The 13,910-nt window shown below is 37.2% G+C and overlaps 2 protein-coding genes and 1 pseudogene across 3 annotated transcripts; 2 read left to right on the forward strand and 1 right to left on the reverse strand.

Moving 5' to 3' along the window:
* LOC104710547 (transcription factor GTE8) lies at window positions 1-5,576 on the forward strand. The gene is made up of 12 exons (XM_087464740.1): window positions 1-175; window positions 305-414; window positions 829-2,122; window positions 2,197-2,239; window positions 2,349-2,411; window positions 2,939-3,009; window positions 3,089-3,155; window positions 3,404-3,484; window positions 3,575-3,684; window positions 4,176-4,245; window positions 4,358-4,500; window positions 4,666-5,576. Exons 3-12 carry the CDS (start codon window positions 890-892, stop codon window positions 5,230-5,232), a joined length of 2,448 nt encoding a protein of 815 aa, XP_087320866.1. The 5' UTR covers window positions 1-175; window positions 305-414; window positions 829-889; the 3' UTR covers window positions 5,233-5,576.
* A 410-nt stretch (window positions 5,577-5,986) lies between these two features.
* On the forward strand, window positions 5,987-7,021 carry LOC104710548 (TLC domain-containing protein At5g14285 pseudogene; annotated as a pseudogene). Its single transcript, XR_015565691.1, has one exon. The product of XR_015565691.1 is annotated as a TLC domain-containing protein At5g14285 pseudogene (transcript).
* Window positions 7,022-11,077: 4,056 nt separating this feature from the next.
* LOC147937763 (uncharacterized) lies at window positions 11,078-11,974 on the reverse strand. The gene has a single exon (XM_087465256.1). It carries the CDS (start codon window positions 11,972-11,974, stop codon window positions 11,078-11,080), a length of 897 nt encoding a protein of 298 aa, XP_087321382.1.
* Window positions 11,975-13,910: the final 1,936 nt, after the last annotated feature.

Here is a 13,910-nt window from a genome sequence, read left to right on the forward strand (position 1 = left end):
ATATTTTTAAAACATAAAATTAATGTAAGAAACTTTTTGTTTTCCTCTCTCTCTTTCTCTGAGTCTTCTTCGACTTCGTTTTTGTCTCCAGCTTCTTCTTTTTTTTTTTTTTAATCACGGGAAAGCTCTGATCTTTTAAGGGTTGTCGTCGATTTGGTGGTCACGAGAGATTCAGGTTTGGATTCGTAGTCAGTTTCCAGATTCAAGGGTTTTTGGTTGTTCAATCTTCTACTTTGTGCCGTGTTTGTGGACATGGTTCACGGATCTTAGGAGATTCTGAAATTGGGGGCGATTTTTATTCTAGGGTTTCGGTGAAATCTTCTGGGATAATTCTTCTGTAATATCGCTTCTTCTCTGGTGAGCTCGCGTCTGAGATTGAGATTTTTCAAAGCTCCGTGTTGTCTGATTTGAAAGGTAATTTCTGTGGGAGGAAGAGGTTTGGTTTGTGAAAAATTTGTGAGGATTCAGCTTTAGGATATGCAAATATTTTCGATCTTTTTTTATTTGTTGGGGTTTTCTCAATTCGAATGATTAGGTTTCAATTGAATTTGGCATCAGGCTAGGGTTTCGAATTTTGGAATCCAAAAACTAGATAAATTGAAACTTGGAATGGCAAAGGTTTAATTTTTACGGTTATATTCCAGGTTTTCTGAGATTCCAACGTTGTTATTTCACTTATGATTAGATCTGGCTTGTTGTGTTCTAACAAGCTTTTTCCCCCTGTCGAAATTTTACGAAAATGTTGCAATTAAAAGGAACAGTCTTTGTGGTTTAGAGCGTTGAAATATTAGTTTCTGTGGATTAAGTTATTAGATATGTACGATGCAGGTCTCTTGTAAATGAGCTGTAGAAGCTGGTGAAGATTTGATTATATATCTGTGCCAAAACGATGGTTGAAAGTGCTGCGTTCCCGGGAGGGTATTATCGGAATACTTTTGAAGCGCCTAATGAATCAGAGGGCTCTGGGAGCTCTGCACAGATTGATACTGAGGTCACTGCATCTGAGAATTCTACTACTCCTGCACGGAAGTGTATTATGTTGAATCCTAATGATGAAGATCCTTATGGTGTCCAGAGACAAGTCATTTCTCTGTATAATATGACACAGTCTGAGAGGAGGGATTTGATATATCGGCTCAAAATGGAGCTGGAGCAGACAAAAATAGTTCTTAGAAATGCTGAGTTGCAGAGAATGAACCCAGTTGCTATGTCGTCTACTAGTGATAGGGTTGGTTTTAGCTCTGCTCATAAGCTATCATCTCGAGCCAGCAATACGAAGAAGCCTTCTGATTTTGCGATGGGATCGGGAAAGAAAGTTCGGCATCAGACTGGGACTTCTCGTGGATGGAATCGTGGTACCTCTGGGAAGTTTGAGTCTTCGAAAGAGCCTATGACTAGCACTCCTAACATTACACTGATGAAGCAATGTGACACGCTGCTGAAAAAGCTGTGGTCCCATCCGCATTCTTGGGTTTTTCAGGCGCCAGTTGATGTAGTGAAACTGAACATACCTGACTATCTCACCATCATCGAACACCCCATGGACTTAGGGACAGTGAAGAAGAACTTAGCCTCTGGTTTATATTCAAGCCCACATGAGTTTGCTGCTGACGTGAGGCTTACATTTACCAATGCAATGACATATAACCCTCCAGGACATGATGTTCACATTATGGGGGATATCCTTAGTAAATTATTTGAAGCGCGGTGGAAAACTATCGAAAAAAAATTACCAGCGTGTAGCATGCAAACGCTGCCTGCAATATCACTGGAGCTCAATGACGAAGGGAAAGCTGCTATATCTGTCCCACCAACGAAGAAGAGAAAGATGGCTTCACCTATTAGAGAGTGTGTTCCAGAACCCGTGAAGCCACTTATGTCAGCAGAGGAGAGACATAAATTGGGCAGACAACTCGAGTCACTACTCGACGAACTTCCTGCACATATAATTGACTTTTTGAAGAAGCACAGTTCGAATGGAGGAGAAATTGCAGAAGATGAAATTGAGATAGACATTGATGTCCTCAGTGATGAAGTACTGGTCACTCTTCAAAACCTTCTAGATGAATATATACAAAATAAAGAAGCAAAACAGGCGAATGTTGAACCATGTGAAATAGAGGTAATCATCTCACCTGCTGGATTACATTTTAGTAGAACTTTTTACTGAGACGAAGCGGATTTCTTTGGTTGCAGCTTATTAATGGATCAGGACCGAGCACTTCATCTGTGCAACGAGGTGAAAATCAAATTCTGTTAGCAAATTGTGTTCCGGGATTATATTAGTCAGTGGTCTCTGTGTTCACCAATTGTCTTACTTTTTCTCTGCTTCTGTGTTCCTTTTCTAGGAAATGAATTGGCTGATGAATATGTCGGTGGAAATGAACCTCCTATCTCAAGGAGCTCCAGTGGTTAGTTGCAACCCATATATATACGTCAACTCCTTTAACATTTTCTTGTCGTAGGTCTCTGTGAATGTTATAATATGTCAATAACTCATGTATATATCAGAAGCTTATATAGTTATATATTCCAGCCTATGGTCATATTATGATATTGGTATGGTTTTTTTTGTTTTGTTTACCATATGATTATTTGTTTGCGCAAATAATTTTCCTGTCTGTTGAATTTCATAATTTAGTTAGATCTTATCAAATTCTATGGTGGTTGTGGAGTTCGTCAAAATTTCATTTGTTGATGTAATCATTATTAAAAGTTTGTTAAATTTGTTTCCGGTGATTACATCGAGGGAGCCTTTTTCTGAAGAACAGTAGGATAAAAGTCTACAGCTTAGCTTTCTATTTTATTTTGATCAAATGATCTACAGCTTAGCTAACAAATATGTGCAGAATCGAGAATCTAATGTTTAGTAGGTTTATGTAGCATCATGTTATTGTATCAGATTCTGTGTGTTACTGAATAGAGTGTTGCTTTTCAGATTCGGAGTCTGGTAGCTCGGAAGATCTATCTGATGATGCTAAACCCATGGTTCAGGATGATTCTGCCAAGGTATAATAATCTATAATCTCAGCTTTTTGAGGCATGTAATTTCCTATGAATCTAAAACATGCAGTTGGTTACTTTTCAGATGCCTGAAACTGCAAATTCTGAGGCGCAAAGAGATGAAAATACAAGAATTGAGTTTGAAGGAAGTCGTGAGTACTTATCTCCTTTAACTTCTTATTATGGTCGTAACAGTATTCATAAGATTGTAGTTTTACTTCTCCACCCTACTTCCTCTGTACTACTCTCTGTTTCCTGGAGAGGTTTATCCAAAGTTTGCTCTGTTGTAATATCTGTAGTGTAAATAGACATTGGTTACCGCTGTTGGATACAAAATTATGTTGAAGAATTTTCTTAAAAATACATATTTACAGTTTGTATGCTGGTGTATTCATTACAGAATCTACTGGTGCGCTGGAGCAGATGGATATTTGTTCTCAGCAGAAGCCTGGTACTGATGAATCAGATGGCCAACATGAGGGTGAGATGTAGAGAGAAGGAGTTACCCTTTTTCTCAATTTGAGCCATGAAGTGAGTAATCTCACACTTTTGTCAACTTTTAATACTTCAGGAAATATGTTAGAGACTCCAGCTTCATCTGAGAAGCGCTATAGAGCTGCGCTGTTGAAGAACCGGTTTGCAGATATCATTCTAAAAGCACGCGAGAAACCACTTCCACAGGTCTGTAATTATCCTCAATTTAGCCTATCTTTATTAGTCTTAAGTGGCGAGTGGATTATGCTTCTGGCGAGAACTCTTGGTAAAATTGTTTGGCCCACTGGTTTAACAACGATATTTTAGGAAGAATAGAAATAACGTTTGGGTTTTATATTTTGTAGCAGGGTATTTGGATTTAGTCTAAACAGTCACAGAAACTTGGAGATGTATTAGAATTGTTTTATTTTAGTTTGTTTAAAGCAAAAAGTATTAGAATTGTTTTACCTGAGGTTTACTTTTTCTAAACTTCTATAAACTCAAAGAGGATAATAGTCGTCGAACGGACCTAGATATTAATTAGCGTACTAGTTTTCACACACAATAGTGACGACCGCATTTGCATTAGTTGATCCTGAGTTAAATGCGTGGATCACATATTCTACAGTATCCTCAAAGCAGTCCTCGTGATCCTTTGGGAATTAATTTGGTTTGAATTTGATCTTTTGTGAGAGCAGAATGGTATTAAGGGTGATCCAGAAAGGCTGCGCAAAGAAAGAGAAGAACTCGAACTGCAAAAGAAGAAAGGTTGTTTATATATTATTAACAACCCAATTTGTTAACTTTTGTTGTTTCTCTGGATCCTTTTTACACTAGAACATTTTACTTATAATTGAAAACCATTTACTTTTGTTGCCAGAGAAAGCACGGCTACAAGCTGAAGCAAAGGCTGCTGAAGATGCTCGTCGCCAAGCTGAAGCAGAGGCCGCTGCAGAAGCTGCTGCTGAGGCTAAGCGGAAGAGAGAAGTCGAAAGAGAAGCAGCTCGCCAAGCTTTATTGAAGGTAATTAGCAAACACCTGACTTACATTACAGGATCACAAACCCTAAAAAACACTCAATAAGTATATACATGTTTAAAATATGAAGCACGTTTACTGATAAGTATATACATGTTTCATCAATGTAAGTTACGATCCACATGATATATGTCGTTGACTTCCCTGCAGATGGAGAAAACTGTAGAGATCAATGAGAACTCGCGGTTTCTCGAGGACCTAGAGATGCTGAGTTCGAGTGCACCTGAGCAATTACCAAGCTCAGCTGATGAAACCAGCCCAGAGAGACCTTTAGATGCACTTGGAAGTTTCAACCTCAGGGGAAGTAACCCACTTGAGCAACTCGGACTGTACATGAAACAAGATGATGATGAAGAAGAACCTGAGGCTCGCGCGACGGTACCAAAACCAGATGAAACCAGCCCGGAGAGACCTTTAGACGCACTTGGAAGTTTCAACCTCGGAGGAAGTAATCCTCTTGAGCAACTCGGACTGTACATGAAACAAGACGATGATGAAGAAGAACCCGAGGCTCCTGCGGTTCCAAAACCAGATGAAACCAGTCCAGAGAGACCTTTAGACGCACTTGGAAGTTTCAACCTGAAAGAAAGTAACCCCCTTGAGAAACTTGGATTGTACATGAAACAAGACGATGATGATGATGTAGAAGAACCCGAGGCTCAGGCTCCCGCTGTTCCAAAACTAGGCAACGACGTGGAAGAAGGTGAAATCGATTAACGTTAAGAAGTGTATATAATATATACATGTATTATATATAAAAGTATAATAGCCAGGGCAGGTACACGGATGTGAACACACACAGACAAAAAATGAAGGTCTTAGCCCTCCATGGATAGGATCTCTCTTAACTCAGTGTGGTGTTTAAATTATGTAAAACGCTTAGACCTTAGAAGCTTTTTGCCACGCGACTTCCCTTAGAAGAAGTCCTTAGTAGTCAGTGTATGATTATAAAAAGGAAACAGAAAAACAAAAAAAAAAAAGAGAAAAAAAAACAAAAAAAAAGAGTCAAAGACCATTGTTTGTTTGTGTAAGAATCTGATCTTTACATTTGTTCTTGACAATGATTCTCTGTACATTTTGTCATCTATATCCGATTCGGACAACAATCTATCAATGGATATTTGAATGACATCATGTTTTTGTTATTTGATTATGACAAAATAGGGTGACAACAGGACTGAGACAACTATACGGAACGACGTAATAAAAATAAATGTGATTACTACTATAGAAACAGAACAAGTGTTGCCAGAATAAAAAGTTTGAATACTGACTATAGAACAAGTACATTGCACATATGATTGACAAATTATCACATTTTCAATGATTTTTTAAGCAGTTTGAACATACTGAAATCTATTTAAAAGTGAATCCACTTCTTAAAACCTGGAAAAAAGAACACAAAACATTTTTTTTGTCAAGGAGCACAAAACATTTTTTTTTTTTTTAAATTTTGGACAAACGGGAGCACAAAACATAAGAAAATGAAATTAGTAAACAAATGTCACACAGCCTTCTAAAGATTTGCATATCATTTTAAACGGCGTCGTTTTTACGTGTTCCCCTCACCAAACCCTTTTCCCCGATTATCTAAACAAACCTCAACCATCTCCATCGTGTCATCATCTTCATCTCTCTCTCTCTCTATAATATATATATATATATATATATATATATATATATATATGTATCGACGTCTTCAAAAAGCTTCAACTTATTTTATCACTAATGGAACCAATCACGTTCACCAGAGATCTTCCATTGTTCTTCTCAATCTTCATCTTCGTTTATCTTCTCGGTTACTTATTCATTTTCAAAAACTGGACTCCAGAGTCTCGTCCTCTCGCTTCCAGCTGTTTAATCTCCCTCCTCCACGGCGTCTCCGCCGTCTTCCTCGCCTCTAACGCCTTGTTCTCCGACCCTAACCGCGGTTTCTCCTCCGCCAACACCGAGGCTCAAAACTCCGTTCTCGATTTCAGCTCCGCTTATTTCTTCGCCGATCTCCTCCACCTCGCCGTGTTCCCGTCCCCAGCCGGCGGAGACTCGCTCTTCGCCGCTCACCACGCCGCCGTGCTCTTCGTTTTCCTCACCTGCCGTTATTTGGTCGCCCACGGCGCGTGCGCTCTCCTTGCGCTACTCGTCGTCGCCGAGGCCACGAGTGCGTGCCAGAACACGTGGACGCTCGCGGATGCGCGTGGTCCAGACGCGCCACTCGCGGTGCGTTTGCGCCGTTTCGTGACGCTGCCGTTTTACGCGTCGTACAGCGTCTGCAGGTGCGTTCTGGCGCCGCTGCTTATCGTCAAGATGACGTGGTTTTACGTCAGCGGAGGTGCTGATGACGTCATACCAAGATGGGTCTGGGTCTCGTGGACCGTCGTTATTGTCGTTGCCGCTACCGTTAGTGTCCTTTGGATTTGGAATTTATGGGTACTCTTTTTTCAGGAAAGATATTCCAAATTTACCAAAAAAGTTATATAAAAATTTATAGAATTTTAGATTTGTTATCTAATTGAGCCTAAAATAATATCACCGAATCAAATTGTGTTCAATCTTTTTATATTTATTACTTAATTTAAAGCGTGAATTTTGAAAATTCGAAACAAATTTATAAAAAAATATATATATTCAAAATAATAAACGATAGTCAAAGGTTTATATATCTACTTAAGATTTTTCAAAGTGATACTTTGAATTATTATTGAGTATTTGAGTTTGTACTAAGTTGAGACGAATGTTGTTATAAGAAAGAATGTCACAACCACCAAGTCTAAAGCATAGAAAACTTGGGGATGACTATATATCAAATATCTATAAATATATATGGTTAAACTATATAAGAAGATGTCCTAACTTTGTTTGAACTTTAAAGTGTGGGTGGCTCAAGACAAGACATAATAATACAATTTCGTTTCTTTATTAATACAACAACTAATTAAGGTCTACTAAATTATTAACAGTTTTAATAACCTAAAAAAATATTTAGTACTACAATTTACAATCCCGATCAATCACTATATATTAATGATATAGAGATCATTTGCCTCGGACAATCATAAAGTCTAAAGTACAAAGTGTCCATGACATCCACAACATATGTACGAACAAATCCATGGTACACATTATTGGGTTTTGTAATATTGTAAATTTGTAATGTATGCTTCAAACTAAGACTTGAATTGGAATTTATTCCCTCTATAAGTTTATTAGAACCTCTCTAATGTATATTTATGTTTTGCCTTTCTTCATTTGGATTGAAAAAATAGTTTAAAAGCAATCTATATAAGGGCATCTTTATAGGGGGAATTATTTTGGGTGTTCTTAGAATAAATATATTATGAAAATAATGTAAGATCAGTAGTTAAGATCTTTTGTTAAAAAGTTAGTTATTGGAAGAACATGTTTAAGGTCATAAGATTTAATAATATAATAATGTTAAATATATTACAATTATAAAAACTTATAAAATAACATTTAAATTGCAAATTTATAAAACTTTTACTAAAATTCAAAATACAATACCAAAATTTTATGAAACAAAAAAACATTAAAAAAAGAAAAAAAAAACAAACATATTACTTAATTAAAGCACACAAACATTTTATTTAATTAATATATAGTTTAATGTCCAAATTTATTCTATATATTCTCAATCAAATCCTCTTTTAATTTGTGAAAAATTGTTTACAAAAAATAATATCCATTCACAGCTTGCCACATCAGCTTAGAACTGAGCTAAGAACAATTCTACATTAAGAACTGATCTTGGTGTTCTTATGCCACTATTCATTATTTTTCTAATTTTTTTGGGCTAAGAACACGGGCATCTTTATAGGCAGAACAGTTTTTGGTGTTCTTAGATTTAATATATTAGGAAAATAATCTAAGATCAGTAGTTAAGATCTATTGTTAAAAAGATAGTTATAGGGAGAACACTTAAGATCTTAAGATTTAATAATATAATATTATTAAACATAAAACAATAATAAAATCTAATAAATTTGGTTTGTAATATTAAAATTAAACTTATTACAATTATTTAATATTCTTCATCATATTCTTAAACTTATAAACTTATAAATTATTAAAATTATAAAAGAACATTTAAATTTCAAACTTATAAAACTTTAACTAAAATTCATAATACAATACCAAATTTTTATGAAACAACAAAACATTGTAAATTTATTTTAAAAACCAAACAAACATATTACTTAATTAATTAAAACACACAAACATTTAATTTATTTAATACATAGTTTAAAGTCCAAATTTATTCCATATATGCTCAATCAAATCCTCCTTTAAATTGAGATGTGCTTGTCTATCACGGATCATTGTATGGCCATCACCTAATCCCTGAAAATTTGAAGACATATTTACCGAAAACGTAAGATCCGGAGTAGTTCCAGTTCCATCATCTTGTTGGAATTCTTGTTCGTCATAGAGTGTGTATGAATCTCGTTCATCTTCGACAATCATATTATGGAGTATTAGACATGCTCTCATAATATATGCAATTTTACCCTTTGACCATAAAAGAGCTGGATTCTTAATCATGGCGAATCTAGATTGCAGGACTCCAAATGCACGCTCAACATCTTTTCTTGCACCTTCTTGACGTTCTGCAAACAATTTATGCTTTGGGTGTTGTGGTTGTGGGATGGATTTAACAAATGTTGCCCACTCGGGGTAAATACCATCCGTCAGATAGTAAGCCAGATTATACTCATTTCCGTTGACATAGTACGTAACTTCGGGAGCTCGACCGTAAATAATGTCATTAAAAACTGGTGATTGATCAAGAACATTTAAATCGTTACAAGTACCTGGAGCTCCAAAAAATGCGTGCCATATCCAGAGATCTTGTGAAGCTACCGCCTCCAAAACAATTGTTGGCTTACCAGTGCCTCGTGAATACATTCCTTTCCAAGCGGTTGGACAATTTTTCCACTTCCAGTGCATACAGTCGATGCTTCCAACCATCCCGGGAAAACCCGCTTTTCTCTATAAAAGAGTAGCCTTTCAAGATCCTCTGGTGTGGGCCGGCGTAGGTATTCAGTGCCAAACAAGTCCACTATTCCGACGACGAAATGTTCCAAACATTTACGAGCAGTACATTCAGCAAGACGTATATATTCCTCAACCGAGTCCGTTGCAGCCCCATATGCTAATAGTCGAATTGCTGCAGTACATTGTTGTAGCGGTGAAAGACCATTCCGTAAGGTTGCATCCCTTTTTGGCTTAAAATATGGAACTTCTTGACTGAGACGATCCACAATACGCAAGAACAATGGTTTGTTCATTCGAAACCGTCGGCGGAATTGGCAAGCATTGTATGTCGGATTATCAGAAAAATAATCGTTCCACAAACGTTCATGCCCTTCTTCGCGTTTTCTATCGATGTATGTACGCGGTTTCCTTTCGGCAGGACTTTCCTCTTCAACAGCTTGAAATTGGTTATTAAATTGCTCTTGAAAGTATTGGTTTAAACTATCGTTATTGGCATCATAATGGTAGTGAAAATTGTTGGAAAAAGATGCCATACCAGGATTAAGGAAAAAAATGTCTTTGGTGAGAGGAAGAAAATGGTGAACAAAAGAGAGAAGAGAGAAGAGTTGGTATGTTTGAGTTGGTAAGTTTGAGTTGGTAAGTTGATATGTTTTAGTTGGTAAGTTTGAGTTGTTCTCGTCTCATATATATAGTGTCAGCTTGGTGCATGTGAGAGTGTGAGCTTGGTGCATGTGAGTTCGGACATTGAGAGTGTGAACTTGGTGCATGTGAATTTGATACGTGTGACTCTGTCTTTGTTAAAAAATCCAAACATACGAAAACAAATACATGTGACCAAACATGAAGTCAAAACAAATACATGTGACCGAAAATGACACAAACATCAAGTCTAAACAAAAATCCAAATACCAAACCTAAACAAAAGTCCAAATACCGACATTGATCCCGGGTTCACAATAACAATTGATGATGACACAAATTTACTTTAGCTTTATCACATGGTCCTTCAGCTGGATAACTTGGTCATTTAGTTGGATCACTTGAGCCTTGAGTTGGACCATAAGTAACTTGAGATGGATCATTTGGTCGTTGAGCTGTGTCACTTGCTCCTTGAGCTGGTTCAGTTGTGGCTCATTAGCAGGAAGTGGTTGAGCTACACGGCTAGAGAGACTCATGAAACCAATAGCAGGAGCCGGTTCCGGAGGATAGTAACAAGTCTCGGCCTCCTCTTCTGATGAATCGCTACTACCGTCGAAAGGGCTGTTTATACCATAGTCGTATAAACAATCCATGACTTGTTCAACCTGAAAACGAAAACACACCGAGTTATTAAACATCATCATCATAACGAAAACATATAGTTAGACCAAAGCAAACAATCATATTATTCATAAACACACATATAAGAAACATATACCATAAGAAACAAGCATAGTATTCATTAAAAACATAAGAAACATACGATTACACCATCAAACAAACAAGCATAGTATTCATTAAAAACATAGCAAACAAGCATAGTTAAACAAACATTCGAGGGTTTTCATCTAAGTTAAAACAATTCCGCCATTAGCTTCTTCTTAAGCGCTTTTTCATCTTCGTCTAGGGTTTCATTCTTGGCAATGAGAGTGTCAAGAATAGACATCTTTTGGAGTTGTTTCATGCCCTCCAAGTCCTTCTGTTTTAACTCAAACATCTGACTAAACTCCGCAGATGGTGTAGCCTTAGCTTTGCCTTTGTTCCTTAGTTTTTTTGTTGCCTTTATGCCCGGAGGTCTGCTCTCGTGCTCACCAACGACAAAACCTGTCGATCCAGCTGTGTCATCAGCTTTCCTTTTATTCGAACTGGTTGTCTTTGGGGTGGGGTTCATAGTCTCCAGGTTTCCCCATTTCTGTTCAAATCGTAGCACAGTCCACGCATACTCCATAGCAAACTTTTTCTTGTACAGCTTCGTGTAGATTTGGTGAGCATTTTGTAAAACGTCTACATCGTTCATCCCAATAGCTTTCTCACCCTCTGCCTCCGCAAAAGCTCCACAGAATTGGCTCACCTCCTTACTGATTTTTTGCCATCTTTGTCTACAATGTTCAGGGAGCCTAGGCTCAGCACCACCACGTACATGACTACTTGTACCGTAAAAGTCTCCTATACGGTTCCAAAAAGACCCTGCCTTTTGGCCATTCCCAACTACTGCATCCTTCGATGTGTTTAACCAGGCGCTTATCAGGACTAGGTCATCTTGTGAAGACCATAACCATCTCTCCCTAAACTGTTCTGCTGTCTCTTCTGATTGACTAGGAGGTTGAGTTGGCACTGAACTAGGTTGCGAACTAAAAGCAGGGATTTGAGACGAACTAGTGTTTACATTGGGAGCAAAGCTGTCATAGGGGAAGTCTAGTAGGCTAAAATAGGATTGAGACTGGCTGTTAGGAGTATTGTTTGATGCCATAGCAATCGGACTTAAAGATGGAAGAAGCTTACGCGAAAGGTCTTAAAGAAGAAAGAAGCTTATTAGAGAATGGAAGAAGCTTATTAGAGATTGGAAGAAGCTTATTAGAGATTGGAAGAAGCGTATAAGAAAGGTCTTATACAATGAAGAAGCTTACTAGAGATTGGATGTAATATAGAGAAGGTAAGAGGATCATTAATTCAAAAGTTTTTTGTTGTTAGAGTCTTTAAATCAAGCAATAACCATTACCTACTTCAGTCAAATCAGAAGTAAATAATGGTCATTGAGTGTTTTTTTAAAAGTTTTTAAAGTTTTAAAGGTTTTCAAATTTTCAATTAGGTTTTCAAAATTTTAATAAGAGTGAAGACTCAATCACACAACACTTACATCTAACTTTAAGACTGAAGACTAAAGTTTTAAACATTTTAAGACTCAAGACTCAAGACTCAATCACTCAACACTAACGCTACTTACTTAAAAACAACCGAGATAAACAAGCAATCACACAACACTGACACTACTAACTTTATAACATCCGAGACTAAACAAGCAATCACACAACACTTACTAAACCGCAACACCAATGAAATAAACAAAGTTTAAAACCTTTCCTATACAAACAACAACTACACTCAATTCATCAAAGTTTACTGTCAATATACACTTACCTTGTGATAACTTTCGTTTGATGATGCAGGTTTGATGATGAATATCCGATTTAATTTCCCATGTATAACCTTCACCTGCAAGGCTCATAAACAAACAACCAAAATCGATTAATGTTCATCACTGTAAATTGACTCAAACATAAGCGAAATTGACTTACAAGGTTTGACTCAAACAACAAACGACACTCAAAATAATCTCTAATTCAAAGACACGAGATTGAACCCTAAACCAAAGGCTAAAACATCAACAAAACTGACTCAATCAACACACAACACTAAAAAGGTTTGACTCAAACAACAGATGACACTCAAAATTGACTCTAATTCAAAGACACGAGATTGAACCCTAAACCAAAGGCTAAAACATCAACAAAACTGACTCAATCAACACACGACACTAAAAAGGTTTGACTCAAACAACAGATGACACTCAAAATTGACTCTAATTCAAAGACACGAGATTGAACCCTAAACCAAAGGCTAAAGCATCATAAAAACTGACTCAAACAACACAACACTCAAAATTGACTCAAACAACACACAACTCTCAATATTGACTCAAAACCTAATTCTAATTCATAGATTTGAAAAACCCAAATCGATGAAACATCGATGAAATTCGGGAGATGTGATTACCTTCGCCTTTGTTTACCGGAGATGAGATTTGCGAGCCACCCGAGACAGAGGAGACGATTAGACGGAGAGATCGCCGATGAGACAGAGGAGACGAATGGACAGCGATACGATGGAGAGAGTAGACGGAGAGTTCGCCGATGAGACAGAGGAATCACTGGGCTTCGACGAGGAGACAGCAGAGATGAGATCGCCGTTTCGTAGTTGGGAGAGAAGAACGGAGATGAGATCGCCGTTTTGCCGTTTCGTAGTTGGGAGAGAAGGAAAAAAATTCTATGTCGACAATACCAAAGAGACGAGATATCTCTCCACCGACCAAAATATTTGTCCAATAAAAATTCCCCACTTCGCACAAGAACAACCTAAAAACTGTTCTGAAATAAGAACAGTTTTGCCTGTGCTAAGCCCACTATTCTTTATTTTGCAATTAAAAAAGCCCAAGAACAGTCTGCCTGTTCTGGCGTTAAAAATGGTCTTACGCCTAAGATGACCTAAGTGAGGAAGTAAGATAAGGGTAAAATTTAAACAACCGCACAAGAGAAGCATGCTTAAAGATTACAGATCATCTAGATAAGATCATGGATAATTGAATGAAGGCAAATAACAAACAAGTCTTCAATAACAGTGTAGAAAAG

This window comes from Camelina sativa, chromosome 9 (genome assembly GCF_030686135.1).
Source record: "Camelina sativa cultivar CO46 ecotype springtype chromosome 9, ASM3068613v1".
Classification (NCBI taxonomy): Eukaryota; Viridiplantae; Streptophyta; class Magnoliopsida; order Brassicales; family Brassicaceae; genus Camelina; species Camelina sativa.